This window comes from Mercenaria mercenaria, chromosome 1 (assembly GCF_021730395.1).
Source record: "Mercenaria mercenaria strain notata chromosome 1, MADL_Memer_1, whole genome shotgun sequence".
Classification (NCBI taxonomy): Eukaryota; Metazoa; Mollusca; class Bivalvia; order Venerida; family Veneridae; genus Mercenaria; species Mercenaria mercenaria.
This window is the reverse complement of record NC_069361.1, coordinates 10,472,392-10,488,257: the sequence shown is the minus strand read 5'-3', so window position 1 is coordinate 10,488,257 and position 15,866 is coordinate 10,472,392. Positions and strand designations below refer to the sequence as shown.

Below are 15,866 nucleotides of genomic sequence, written 5' to 3'. Positions count from 1 at the left end.
ATATTTCATTTTCATAGCCTCGACAACATCCACCAAATCAGTCACTGGAAACTGATGGGTAATCAAACCTACAACCCCTGTATTGATCTGTGTGCAAGTGTTCCCTGGCATTTGAAATTGAGAAATATATCTGGAACATGTACGAAGAATACCTTAAAATTCTGATACAGCAGCACACCTACCTGCAGTACTCATTAAAGGTGAGTACATATCCCCTATCTTCTATACAAGCTACTAGTGTCTCGTCACGATGTTTCGCTGCAAACACTTCATTCTCTAGACTTCCAAATATAGGACCTCCTTCTGCATGTTCAGGTCGGTAAAACCACAGCACGGACATCATCATTTCACCTACAATAGTATAGAAATAAGTGGTCAGAGACCATCAATTTGAAAAAACTTACAAGGAACAAGGTGATGTTCTCACTTGTCAGTAATGTGAACAAGAGGCCCAAATGCGCAAAAGTCACTTACCTAAAGAGGACCTTGACCATCCGCATCTGCTTCTGACCAAATTTGATGAACAGCTTTAAAGAAGTTCAATAAAATATGTTATTGAATTTTTTTTCTATATTATTCTCCGAGGGCCCAAAAGTGCATTACAATTAGAACAAACTTCAAGATAAAACATTAATTAAAGGACAATGGAGGCCAAATCATCCACCTATATTTAAAGCTCATCCTGAACAAAGGTCAGAGGAGGTAACAAACCCAAGAAGTGATTTTGTTTTCAAAATTGAACCTTTGCACTGCATTTATGTTTTTTCATTATTTATATGACAAAATAACTGGTCTCATAATGCTCCCTTACTGGTCCCTGTGCAATCCATTCTTTATCCCAGAATATACATAGCTTGATCTTGCTTAATTGGCAAAACGAGCCATGTTAGTAAGTGTATTGAAAAAATGTTCCATATCAATATCATTGAAGCCAAAAAACTCTTAGAATCACTTTTCAAATAGTTTTCATCTGTTATTTTAATGGAAACTTGGTGGCCTGTAACCAAGTGTTTAATGACAACTTTTAAAAAAAAAATGTGTAATACAAATGACATTATCCTAGTTTTAAAAAGAAATCACTGAAAAACCTGTTTACCGAAAATGTGCTACAATCAGCAGTACAAAAATCAAGTACAAAAGTTCAATGGGAAAAGCCACACTCACGGAATGCAGTGGCCAAGATACAACTTGGTCATACTGTAAGATGATGTTTAAATATATATTACCAGATATAGGGTCTTCCCAGAAGTTGGAAACTTTAGCAACATAAGGTATATCCTTTTCTTTCTGGCCTGAACAAACAAGTACACAATCCTTCACCTGGATAATGTCACCATCATCATGTCGTATAGCATTAAAACACTTCCGCTGCACTGTTTGACCATCAAACTGAAAAACAATAAAATAAGTCATAAACTTGCAACATTTGATCTCTAATTTCTTTGATTTGGGTTTTTATACCTAATTTCTTAGCTTTTTCATTTTTATATAAAATTTCTTTTTGTTTCCTTTTTAAATCTAATTTCTCATTGTTTTGTGTAAAATCTGACAATTTTGGTCACTTGGTGACTTCTCTGGTTCACTGTTTAAGGACTAGTCAGTTTTGATGAACAGGAATTTTGTTATAAATCTATACACTCAGATGAAACTTGATTATAAACATCACTGAAAGTAAATTCAGTTTATCTCAGTAATTAACACATCTATTGTTTTTTAAATTAGTATTTGCCCAAAGCTAATAAAACTAGAGATGCTTTTGAGAAAAGCACATGTCTCCCACAACTGCCTAATCATCTTAATAGTAAGTCTGCTATAATACTTGTGCATGCGCTTTCATGCACCCAAAACATACCCTATACTACTAATAAAAGTAGTATAGTATATTATCACGCTTACAATATTAATACAACAGAAAAGTACCTGTAAATAAGCTAGGCACTTACAATATCTGTGACTTTCTTTGTGACACCCTCCCCCTCCCAGCTCCATCCATGCCACGCTCTCTTTGGCGGCTCTTTAGTGATCTTTTCTTCCTTTTTCTGTTCACTGCTAATACTCCTTCTTACTTTGTCCTTCTTAGGAACCTTTATTTCTGCTGATTTCACTTTTACCTTTTTACTATTTAGAGGGCTTCCAGTCTGCTCACCTGGACATTTTAATTCCTTTTTCTGTGCAATTTTCGCAGACTTCTGTTCCAACTGCTTTTGTTTCTGCTTTATCAACAGCAAATTTGATTTTTTCTTTTCTTTTATTTTTACTTTGTAATCTGATGTTACTTTAATTTTTGCTGTCTCTTTTACTTTAGCTGTACCCACTGAGATGTCACATGACTTGCTTCTCTTTAGTTTTACAACAGGATCTTTTGTACAAATTTTCTTTACTTTCACGGGTTTTAATACTTTATCAACATGTTTTAAAGCACTACTTGTTGATGAATGAGAAATATTTGGCACTGATTTTACAATATCGTCTCTTGAACCAACGTCTATTTCATGATCAGACGGGGAACTCGATGCCATTGCAGACACGTTAGTTACTTCCCCTTGTGATAATTGGCACATATGTGTTAAGTTGTCAAGATTGTGCTCGTTTTGACTAAGCTGTAATGGCACAGGTTGTACTGGTGAGTGGGTGAGACATGAGTCAGTGTGTGAATGTGGTATAGGAGGCATGGTAACAGGGTGAGATGTCTCGTGTGTGACTTGAAGTTGTACAGGGTGGTGTAGAAGTATGGAGCTCTCAGTTGACATTGACATCTGGGGCTGGTGTATCAGAGTCTGACCCACAGAATGGTGGTAACTTCCTGCAGGATAACATGCTCCACAACCTGCAAAATCACTCTTCTTTATTATTTTTAAAACAGTTTTTTTTCTTCTGAAAATACAATAATCTAATAGTTTCTAAATGTATATTTACTATATCCACTACCAGTAAGTGTGAATTAATATACATGCCCTAAACATTTCAGATTTCTCTTAACTAGGAATATCTTTAGGAATATTTCAAATGCAGAAATGTTAAACTTTTACACTACTTCATTAAAATTAACCATACAGCACTGTTAGCAGATAGGAGTTATTATATTTTTTCAACATTAAATTTAGACGAAATGAAACTAGCACTTCAGTACTGAGAATGATCTGAAACATGTTCAGTATAAATATAACATTACTTACCACAATGAGTGTATGAGCCATGTGTATGTGGGTAGGTAACAGAGTATGTTCCTCCATACCGCTGACATGGTAACATGTTGCCAACTCCCCCCAGTGTACAGTTCTGACACTGCCCTGGATGGAATACACCACTGTGTCCACAACTACAAGCTGAGCACTGTATATGACTATGAGGCATAATCTGGCCCACATATGGATTTGAGTCTATCACTGAAACATGAGAAGGTGAAGCATATGGTCTCACCTCACATCTAGCATGAGCTGCAATGAAATGATTGCTGGAACTTTGGATAGGTTCCGGTGATTTTGAAGAATCTTTGTCCACTAGATGTTTGATTCTCCACACTTGTGTTCCCTGAGTAGTTTGGTAAGGATAGTAACTTGACTGACAGCACTCACACCACCTAGGTGATGGCATTGTATTCTCTACTACAGTCTTTGACTCCACAGAGACATGTGTTCTTGCAGCTCTACATAAAGCACCTTTCTTTGCCTTAACTTTTTTAATTTCATCTGTCTTATTAGTTTCAGACTCTACGTGATCAATAGAATCGCTATCGTCCTTTTCACTTGCTACAGATACAGAATCATCTGAATCTTTTTCCTCAACTAAACCTTTCTCTGACACTTTCCGCTCAGTTTTCATTAGTTCCTTTGCTCTTTCTAATCTAGCTAAATTTGCTTTTCTTTTCTTTTCTGCAACCTCTTCAGGTGATTTTGAAGCAGTCATTTTAATTGCCTGTTTTATTTTTTGTAGCCTGAATTTCTTTTCTTTTTTCTCTGGTTTAGTTTTCAATTGATTCTTTTTGTTCTTTTTTAATTCTTCTTTCTTATTCTTCTTTTTATCACTTAATTTGGTTTCTTTGTCAGCTTTTCTGCTTCTGATCTTTTTGTCAGGTGTTTTAAACTTTTCAGTTGCTTCTATACTCCTTTGAATAACAGCTTCAAAAACATCTTCAAAAACATCATCACTAAAGCTTACTCTATGTTTTGGGCTTTGAGTTTTATCTGGGGACTTTGGTTCCCTTTTTGGTGTCAGTAAATCTTTCTGGTTTATCAGTTTTCCTTGACTAGATACATTTCGATTCAACTGCTTTATTGGACTTACTTTTTCTTTCTTTGGACTTTTCAAACCAGTTGCTAGGAAGTCCAGCTTTGAATCTTTAATAACACCATTTTCATTTAATGCAACATTTGTCATACTAATGCTTGCATTAACAGTTAATTCTTGAACACATTTTATATCAGAATCAGATTTAGACCTTTGAGAACTTAATTTTGACATTCTTGGAGATTTCTCACTTAAAATGTTTAGAAACATGGTAGCATTCAGACTTGCTTCCCTTTTCACTCTCCTGCAAGCTATTGGTAATTTCTGTTTTCTCTGTTTTGTGACCTTACACTTCAAGCCTAATTTTGTTTTTATTGCACTTGGTTTTCTGCCAGGACTTTTTGTCACTGCTATAGTTTTCTTTTCCTCAGACCTTTTCACAGTAGTCACTGTTTCATCCTTTTTCTTTCTTCCTTTCTTTTTTGGGGTTTCAGTTAATTTATCAACATCCCTTTGATTTTTTCTTTTCACTTTTACCTTTTCACCAATCGTCTTCTTTATACTGTTATCATTGTTTTCACCTGAGTAATCATCATTGTCCTCTTCCTTTTTGCTTTTTGCCTTTTCATCTTTTTTCTTGGGAAGTTTCTTATCTTTTGTATCAGTATTATTTTCAAATTTCTTTTGCTCCAAAATGACCTTATTATTTCCACTTTCTTTTGCTTTATTATTTTTAACTTCAATATTGTAATCCTTGGAGTCTTTTTCTTTTTTACTATTACTCTCAGACAATTTCTTCTGTTTAGGAGAACTACTTTCAGCATTTTTCTTCTGTGTAGTGCTTTTATCTGAAATCTTTCTTGGAGATGTACTTCCAGATTTCTTTTTTATCGGTGATTTTTGTTCTGTTTGCTTTTGTTTTGGTTTAGTAATGTCAGTCTTCTTTAATTTTGGAGGACTATTTTCTGGAGTTTTAAGTTTTAACAGACTCTTTTCTTTCTTTGACTTTGGAGAATTAGAATCTAACTTTTTAGGTTTTGGAGAACTGTCAGCTGTTTTCTTTACAAAACTGTCATTTGTTGCATCTTCTTTATTATCAGTTTTGTCAACTATAATACTGTCATTTTCCAACCTGTTAACTTTTAAGTCAGTGCTAAGTTTCTCATCATCAGATTTTCTATCAGTATCACATTTTTGACTAGATATCTGTTTGTCCACCTCCAATTTATTTCCTGAACTTTCACCTTTTTCAGTGTCATTAGAATGGATAATACCTGGATGCACTACATTTGTTTCAGTTTTATCAGTTTCATTTTGTTTAGTACTAGCATTACTCAATTTCTCTTCTTCACTTAATTTTAACATTTGACTACTTCCTCCTCTAGAAAGTGTCTTTTCTGTTCGTATTCTTTCAATTATATTTTCTATTGACTTCTTTTTAACAACAGTTGTTTTACTATCCATATATTTATTTGGATTTGCGCCGACCTCAAGTTTGCTCCTTTTGAAATCCTGTAAAACAGATTCTCCCGACACTCTTTCGTCTTCGGCCTTACGCTTTCCCATCATTAGATTTTTTTGATTTTCAAACAATGTGTTGGCCACAGATTGAAACATTGGTTCATGATAGGTTATAACATTTTCTGTGACCTTTCGGGAACCTATTGGGTGAGCTGTTTTATAATCACTACTCCCTGTGTTAGTATTAGAGGGTTTTCCAGTGTTTGATAATTCAGTTTTTCCACTGGTATTTTGTTTTGAGATCACTCCAAAAAGTGAGCTAGATATCACTTTTTCTGTAGATTTTTGTCCTACTGAAAGATTTAAAGATTCATTGTCAGATGGGTTTCCAGCGTAAGGATAAGGTGTTGGGACTACTTTTGAACATGACAAGTGACTTTTCTGCTGCAAGCCTGGGACTATTTTTCTGCCTGATAACTCAGATAGGCTAGTTGCAGACAATGGGACTATATTACTTGCATCTAAAGCAGTACTTGTCTGGTGGGTAGAACACAAAAATTTATTGTCTGGCAGATTCGAACCTTGGACTGGTTTACTGCTCGGACATGTTGAGGTACTTGGATGTGACACTGCAAATAAATTATCTGAATTTGTTCTAATGTTTTTCTGCTGTGTTGGTGACAGAACCTTACTCCCTTGTTCAGCAACCTGTTGTAATGCTGTATCTATGTTGTATTTCTGCTGTTGTGATGTTTCAGTTTCTGGATTACTCGTCATGGGTAGAAGTTTATTAGTTTGGCCAAAAGCTAACTGAAAATAAAAATGATAAAATATTCGCAAAATGCTCTTCCAACTGAAAAATGAAGAAATAATATTCAAACTTGCCCAGAAAGACTGACCTTTGACTAATTATTTTTGTCAAATTAAAGGCCCCTGAATCAGCAGTGAAAGTCTTTCCATACATAACCTGGAAGGCAGGTAATACTACAAGATCTCTGCAAACCAGGGCCATAAAGAATAAAGAATTTTTTGCATGTGCGTGTGTGCGTATGTGTATGTCAAGTCTGAAAGTCAATACCCTGAATGGTTATTAATTTGTTCTGTTCTTTGGCATACCAACCTGGTTCATGCGCTCTATTACTAAATCACAAGGCTGTAATAGTGATTTAAAAAAAAATAATTTTGGTGTGTGTGGGAGGGGGGGGGGGGGGGGGGGAGTTATGTAGATTGTTGCACTTACCTAAATTAAACTCATCACCTTCCACCTATATTCCAAGTTTAAAGTCAATAGTTTTGATGTTGTGTTTCAGACACAAGATACAAAGGTCAAAAACTCAATCTGTGATATTAACCTTTGACCTAAAGATCAAGTTCATACGCCCTGCACATCGTCTCATTGACATCTACCTATAAGCCAAGTTTAAAGTCAATATCTCGAACGGTTCTTGAGTAATGCTCTGGACACAAAATATATGTACAGACAGACACACGCACCATCACATCAGATTCTATTTTTTCAAAATCGTTAAACAGGTACATAAAATTGTGTGAACCTAAAAAGTAAATATTATAAACATACTTAATCTATGATCAATCTTTCACACTTCCCTTACTTAGAAGAATGCACAGGCAAAAGAATTAAACATACTTTATTTGAAGTACTCTCTGCAAACTTCCGTGGACTAGATGATGACAATGGTGTAATTCTGATGGAACGATTGCCTGACTGTGTGACAGCAGTAGATGTGTTTGATTTTACTGGAGAAAATAATGGCACTGCTAGAACTGTAGGGTAGTTTGATGTAGCAGGTGATAAACTGGTGGGTTGTGAGCATGTTTTTGTGATATCCTGAAAGTATAAAATACTGGCAATGATTATCAAAATATGGCAATGTTTATCAACAAGTAACTGCTAAGACTTGTGACTACTGTTCTTATACCAGTATCAGGTTTGTCTTGTCTGACTCTTCAATCAAATAATGTATACGCTGCAACTGGATAACAAATTTATATCCATTCTCACTTTTCTTTAAAATCACTGTAAATGTGGCAATGTTTATCAACAACATAAACTATGGCAAGTTATGGCTAAAGATATATACTATGGACATATTTATCAACAAGCAATGGGAAAATGTATAACCTATGGCGATGTTTATTAACAAGTAACAGCTGGAAGTATGGTCTGTGGCAAAATTCATCAACAAGTGATGGCTAAAGGTATAAACTATGGCAATTTTTATCAACAATTCTAAATGACTCAAATTATTTTCATATTATTAGATAAAGAAGACTGAAAATTGTTACTATGCAAAAAATCACTGTTTGTATGTCACCACTATTACCTCATAGCATCAAACATCATAATGGCTAGAAAAACAAACAAACAAAACTGTCAAATATTTGATGGATGTTGTCGAGGGTGTACACAACTATCCTTGATCATGCATGTTAGTATCAAAATAATACATCTCAAACAGTGATTTGCTCTTGAATAAAATCAATGTTTGTTGTTAAGATGCGTATTATGATATCACTTGGGCTGCACCCTCATGATATAATTCCTTCACATCTGAATTCCTAACAAAGATTTTATTCAATGACAAATCACTGTTTGGGGTATATTAATTCTTAAGTAATGGCCGGAAGTATGAACTATAGCAATGTCTATCAACAAATCATGTTTAAAGGTATAATCTATGGCAAAGTTTATCAACAAGTAATTACTAGAGGTATAAGCTATGGTAATGTCTATCAACAAGTAACAGCTGAAGGTGTAAACTATGGCAATGTTTATCAACAAGCAATGGCTGGATGTATGAACTACGGCAGTGTTAATCAACAAGCAATTGCTGGATGTATGAACTACGGCAGTGTTAATCAACTGGATGTATGAACTATGGCAGTGTTAACAAAAAGGCAATGGCTGGGTGTATGAACTACGACAGTGTTAATCAACAAGCAATTGCTGGATGTATGAACTATGGCAATGTATGAACTATGGCAGTGTTAATCAACAAGCAATTGCTGGATGTATGAACTATGGCAATGTTAATCAACAAGCAATTGCTGGATGTATGAACTATGGCAATGTTAATCAACAAGCAATTGCTGGATGTATGAACTACAGCAGTGTTTATCAACAAGCAATTGCTGGATGTATGAACTATGGCAATGTTTATCAAAAAGTAACGGGTAAATGTCTTACAATTGTTGCTACAGTGTTCTCTTTAAACTTCCATTACAACAGGAGAAGTTGTTAACGCCCTTTGATGCAATATAACACAGGCAGTTTTATATTTCCTATCTATAAAGCTAGGAATGATCAAACTATCCTTTTTAATTTCCCCAACAAGAAACACTCTCTGCCTTACTCTATATCAGACCTGAATTTATCATAACAGACACATTAATGCAAGTTAATACTACTGCCTACTTCAGCCAATGTTTTGCTGCTAACTTCATTCTATCCATCATATCTTACATTGAGAGGTTTCATATCTTGCAGATTTGCTCAAGTCAAGCTGACAGGAAAGCAAATGAAATGCAGTAATTGTTCTGCTAATAACACTTATCCTAAACAAACCCCTCTGTTGTTCTGACTACATGCTTGGGAATAAGGTTATTTTTCGAAGTAAATTTGAGATAATATTTAACCATGAAATAATATTAAATTAGAAACAAACATTTCACAAAATATAAAAAGCTCCAAAACTACAAATTAATTTCAAAAGTTAATGATAAAATTCCTGGTTTATTTCTGGTGGCAATTTGCAGTGTTTCTAAGACAGAACGACTGGGGGCAAAACAATAATTCCTAGTCAAATTTCAAAGACAATAAAAACTATGGTGTACTTGTTTCTGGACTTATTTGAAATGATGTATATGAAGTAATGGTCTGTATTTTCACAAAGTATTGTCAAGTACTGATTACAAGGCAGATTTGTGCACATGTTGAATTTATGCATTTAAATTCAAACACTTGCATAGCATGCAAAATTCAACATTATTTAACAATAATCAGCAAATTTCATATAAGAAACTGTACAGTATTTGGGACAAACATGAATTCAGATAAGTGAATACACAATGCCAATATAGTGAGCGACATTATTTACTTGGATTTAGTCCTTTCCTGAAACTACTCATTAAAAGATGTCTAGAATCCGAGAGTAATGTTTATCAGTTTTAAATGATTTTATTAAAATCTACCCTTACATTTTATCTTTTATTAGATACTGAATTGATAGAAATTGACTGATATATGAATTTATGAGATTGTAATTTTTGAATAATTCAAGGGTTTACCTATTTTTATCTTCTAGACTCCTAAGAAAAATTCCAGGAAAGAAGTATGAGTATTAATAATTGCTAATTTAGAGAAAGGTAAACATAGGGCTAAATTATGATTTCCATCAAAACATACTATACAAACACTAAGCAGATATTATCAATCAAACCAAAATGGTTCGGCTAACAGACTTACATTTGGCTACAAATAAATTTGTAGATTTCTAAAATCGTGGACAGTATTAGTCTGTCAAGCTGCAGAATGCTTAGCAATAATCTGTAAAATTGTCCAATGGGTGACAACTATAGACTAGATGACCACAGGCAACATGTTGAGCCCGCCCTTTGACCCCTAACTGTAACCTTGAGTAATGACCTTTGAGATAGAGTCTGTCTCATTGAGTTAAACATTAATGCCAAATATAAACAAGATTCCTCGATGCATGTCAAAGTTATGGGCCAGACAAGATCTGACATGACTTTTGACCTCCAACTGTGACCTTGACCTTTAAGATAGGAACCCAAGGTTTAAGTGTGACACTCCGTCTCAAAGAAACATTCATGCCAAATTTAAACAAGATTGCTCCATGCATGTCAAAGTTATGGTCCTGACAAACAAATCCAGATGGACACGCGCATGGATGCATGCACAGACGCACATACATCGAACAGTCACTTGGATAACTATGTCTTCACTTCAACAAGCGGGCTCAACAAAAATCCGATCATAAAATAAATCATCCCAATAAGCTAAATGAGTGAGGTTACTGTTCTGCAACATAACATACTATGACAACAGTTTCTGTTCTACAAATATTGTCAATTGTACATTATGATGTACATTATGTCTCAATACAAATTAAACTTTCTAAAAATATCTATTAATTTCAAGTATTACCATATTTCCTTCAAGACTAAGAGTGTCTTTTGTGACTATTTAATCCATATATTCCTATTATCTATCCCATTTAACTGGAGGATCACATTCATCAAAACCTGTAGTTAGAATTTCGAGAATCAATACTTTACTTAAGATGAGGCTACATGCTACAATGACAAATCATGCAGGCAGCTGATTAACCTGACAGCAGGCATATAGCTTACTTCAGTTTTGCATAGCCTTTTTCAGTCAGCTTTATCACTATTTTCATGAGCTGAACTGTGGAAAATACTGACCCTATAACTTGCTTTGAAGGGTCTCAATTTTTTTCTCCTATTAACAACAAATGGGTACAATTTGCCTTATCAATGAAAGAGTATCTCAAGTTAGCAAAGAACAGACAAAGGCAGTTTTTAATTTCCAAAAGGTAGTCTTCATAAACAGTACTTACAGTCTCAGAATTCTTCATAAAAACTCTGAAATTTTCTTAGAAAACATTCTAAAATTCTCTAGGAAGCGACTTAATGGCAGATTATTTGAAAGAGCTCCCTTATGAAAAACCTTCCCTATTGTCAGTGTGTGGTCAGTTTATGTCCAGTGTGTTTCCAGTCAATAATACTCTAAAATCCAGTTACTTGCCAGCCTATTTCCAGAGCTGACAATAAACTGATCCAGTGTGTTGCCACTGAATAACCATCATGTGTCCATGTGCTTGTCAGCTGATTTCCAGACCTGAAAACCAGCTGTAAAATTTAACTTCCAGTCTGCTGTCAGTTTATATACAGTTTGTTGACAGTGATGTTTGTAATGACGTTTTAACAAAATTTCATTGATTTTTCATATAAAACTATTTGAAGGAGCTAAATTAGAGGTATCTGGAAATAAACACTGACAACAATCTGGCAACAAACTGGTATGCAATGTCAATCTGGCAACACATTGGATACACAACTGACAACAAGCGGCTTTTTGGACTTTCCAGTCTGTTGTTCTTGTATTGTCAGTGCACAGCCAGTCAACTGGAATATTTTTCTGACAACACACTGGCATATTGCCAGTGTGTTGTCATTGTATTGTCAGTGTATAGTCAGTCACAACATGCCAGGCTCTCTTACATGGACAAGAGAAACACTTTAGCAAACTATCATTATTTAAAGTTTTAACTAAATTCCTTTATGCAGTACAAAGTTATGAGCACTTATACATTAGTGTTTTTTTATTTTAGGTTTTAACGCCGTTTTTCAACAGTATTTCAGTCATGTAACAGCGGGTATACATTAGTGTGGCAGATGGACTAGTTTTGTTTGTTTTGTTTTGGGTTTAATGCTGTTTTTCAACAGTATTTCAGTCATGTAACAGGGGGCAGTTAACCTAACCAGTGTTCCTGAATTCTGTACCAGTATAAACCTGTTCTCTGTAAGTAACTGCCACTTCCCCATGAATCAGAGGTGGATGACTATGATTTCAGACACAATGTCATTTATCAAATAGTCACAGAGAACATAAGCCCCGTCCTAAAATCGAGCTCGCAACCCCCATGATCCGTAGATCGACGCTCTACCTACTGAGCTAAAGATGGACTAGTATCCCAATATATCGCTTACTACTCAGTGTTACTAATTTTTTTTATTTCCCCCTACGAAAATTGTCTTATTACCATTGTATTGTCATAGCATTGTCAGTGTATGGGAAGTTTGTTTCCAGTTTAGTGTCAGTATATATTTTTTTCTATTTATCCTTATTAATGTTTAATATGAATTTTAATGTGACTTAAAACCTTCATTTGCTTGTGACTCAATTTTAATTACCAATTAAGATCTGCAATATTTCAGTTATCAATAATATAATATTGAAACCAAAGGAAATTTGACAAAGATTATGGTAATCTGCAAGTTTAATTTTACAGGGTAGTGAAATACATGACTTTTAAAATTTCTGTATCTGTTTAGCAAAAATACTTGTTGCGGACAGAATCTGTGTTACAATAAAAACAAGTAACTGTAAAATGATGAAAAAGTACCTTTACAATGTGCCCATCAGTGCTGGAAAACTGTTGAAAACTGAAAATAGTTTTGGAGGGAAAAATGCAACACTTGGCCATTTTGATAAGGTGTCTTGTAATATTTGTTTTGCTGTGAAAATTGCTAAGATGGGTATATTGCCAGTGTATTGCCATTGTGTGGCCAGTGCATTGGCAGAATCTGCTCTGAGTTAATTTATATGCAATGTACTGTCAGACAGACAGAAAATCCATACAATATTGTCACTTATGTAATTTTTATCTCGATTATTCAAAGAATAGAATTTACTGGACATGCCCCTATGTTTTTTTTTGTTTTTTTTTTTTTTTCTTACAAAATTATAGATTGAAACTAATTACACACTTGTTCAATGTCATGACCTGACATGTACTAAGCAGGTCCCATAACTATACTTTTTTCCAAGATTAAGCCCCTTTTTCCACATAGCATTTTTTGCTTAAGTTTTTGTATGCAAGCTGGTATCTCAGTACTCATTCAATTCGATTATAGAAATTATGTTTTTTATTTCCAGTTTCTTGCCATTTTCCTGCCAGATTTCTTCCAGACACTGGAAACAAGCTGACAATATTGTCAGTGTGTTTACATGCTGATTGTAATGAGCCAGTTTATTGTCATATAGTTTGCAGATTATTCCCAGAAACTGGAAATAATATGGAAATAGTGTCCATATTATTTTCAGCTAAACTTTTTTTCTTGGAAGTTTGTTCCCATATAGGAGTCAGATTATTTCCAGTTACCTTTTTTTTTTGACAGACTGTTGCCAGATCATTGACAGTTACCTTGCAGCTTAATGCCAGCTTGTTTCCATATTTCATTTTCATAAGGGAGTCTCAACAACTGATACCAGCATATCTGGGTATTAAACTAACACCATTTAACCTCCTTCATACCCATAAACATCCTAGCATAGGGTATGTCCACGAAACATGAAGATGTGAATATGGCATAAATTACTCATGCTTTCATAAAAATATTTAAATACTACATAAAAGCCTGTGATATCAAAACATGATGAAAAATCTGCACATCAATAATCTGCAACTCCATTTGTTGCTTGAGGCATGTGCCTACATTTTTTCTTAACTGAAAAAATGTGAGTAGAAATTTGCTCAAATAAACCAAGATTGCAGCACAGAGTATATAAAAATCATTTAATTTCCAGGGCAATTATGTCCCGAGTCCTTTCAATTTCTACTGCCTACAAATCCAATTGAAACAAGCTCATCATATAAATCATATAAAATGCTCTTGAAAAAAGTGATGGATAATATCAAAGGCCCAAATAGAGAAACACCTTTATCTATTTGTATTGCAAAGATGCATTAAACTTTCATTAAAGAGAACAGCTGTTTCTTATCCCATATCATTAAACATTCATGAGGTGTGACATGAAATCAACTTTTATCTTGCTGATTTGATTTTTTCAGTCTATTAAAACAAACAAACAAACTGTGGACAAAGAGCTTAATAACTGCAGCTCTCTGTCATTGTATGATTACCTGTTATAATTCACAAATGCCAAATAAGATAAAAACAATTTGAACACAATGAAAGTAAACAATGCTAATGAATCTATTTTCCATTAAATAGTTTAGCTCCAGTAACTTACATAGTCTTACTACAAAAGCATGATTTTCCATTGTATTGATGAATTATCCACCAATCTGCAAAAAAATGTACTGTACAAACAAAATTTCCAAAATTTAAGTCCGTAATCAGTAGCCATTTTGACAAAATCCACAGAATCTTAAAGAATTTCACAGTATCTTTACTTTCTGTATGAAGAAAAAAATGAACTTGTTACATGCCTATTACAGTATTTTACATACCACTTACAGTATTCACATACATTGATGCCATCTGCTAATATCTCTATTGCTCTATACAATATTCTATGACCAATATCACAATATTTATCCCATTAAATATGGATGAGAATAGATTTCTAGCAAGACAAATTCCTATGGCACAGTCACATAAAAATCCTCCATATAGCCTAATTATACTATGCTGCATTGAGGAGCTGTAATTTCTATGGGATGAAATGTCTGTGGGAGATGAACAAGAAAATGAGAACTGTTTATTTCTCTCGGATTCAATTATTTGCATTAGCATTCTTCAGTGTTTCTTACTTGCTGAAATGTTTAACAATAACAAATGCAGATTAAATGCCATTCATATAAAATCTGAAAAAATATGCAAAACATTTTCTCTAGTTTCTTTAATAACACAAAAAAATTAAGTATAATTTGTGCTTAAAAAGGTGTACATGTATAGGTAGCTAGATCTTATGCATTCACATGTTTCTATCTGCCTTAACAGAAAGATAGTCCTTCCTATGGTCACGTGATTATTCGAAACTACAGTCAAATTTCATTTGCTTGAACTCGGATACATGGCGATAATTTGAACAACACCCTTCGCTCGACTTCATCGTCAGGTCCCGGCCAAATTTCTATACAATCTACACAGTTCCCTAGCTTGAACAACCGATAACTGGAACAAATTTTGCAGGTCCGGTAAAGTTCGAGATAAAGTTTGACTGTAACTGATACCATTAGCAACCTTTAGACACAGAAACACTATCTTGAAGAACAATCTTGTAGACTCCCGATACTATATTTCTACATGCATACAGAAACAGTGTTTATTTTTTATGATGATGGAATATATATTTCTTAACAAAGTGATTCTAAAACCAGTATCAGATACTTATTAATATTTTGGTTACCAAAACAATACCAGATGGAAGTCGAAGAGTACAATAAGTGGTAATTAATGTGTATTTGCAACTTAATTCTAGTGATTCTACCCAGCCTGCTTATGACATTGCATTAACCACTGTGACACAAACAGCTTGCAAGCTTATATTCTACAAATGGTTTCACTTGCATTATTTATGTTAACATGCATTCTGCATACAGCTGTGGCACTATCTACAAGATCTTAATTTGTGAAATTTTACA

General features: G+C 34.2%; 1 protein-coding gene across 1 annotated transcript in view; it reads right to left on the bottom strand.

Moving 5' to 3' along the window:
- The window catches only part of LOC123545010 (uncharacterized), a 41,783-nt gene that overhangs the window by 7,778 nt on the left and 18,139 nt on the right, over positions 1-15,866 (bottom strand). The window contains exons 2-6 of the mRNA XM_045331220.2: positions 7,337-7,537; positions 3,177-6,498; positions 1,944-2,827; positions 1,227-1,389; positions 183-351 (exon numbers count right to left, since the gene is read on the bottom strand). Coding sequence (XP_045187155.2) covers positions 183-351; positions 1,227-1,389; positions 1,944-2,827; positions 3,177-6,498; positions 7,337-7,537 — 4,739 coding nt within the window. The remainder of the gene's footprint in view (positions 1-182; positions 352-1,226; positions 1,390-1,943; positions 2,828-3,176; positions 6,499-7,336; positions 7,538-15,866) is intronic.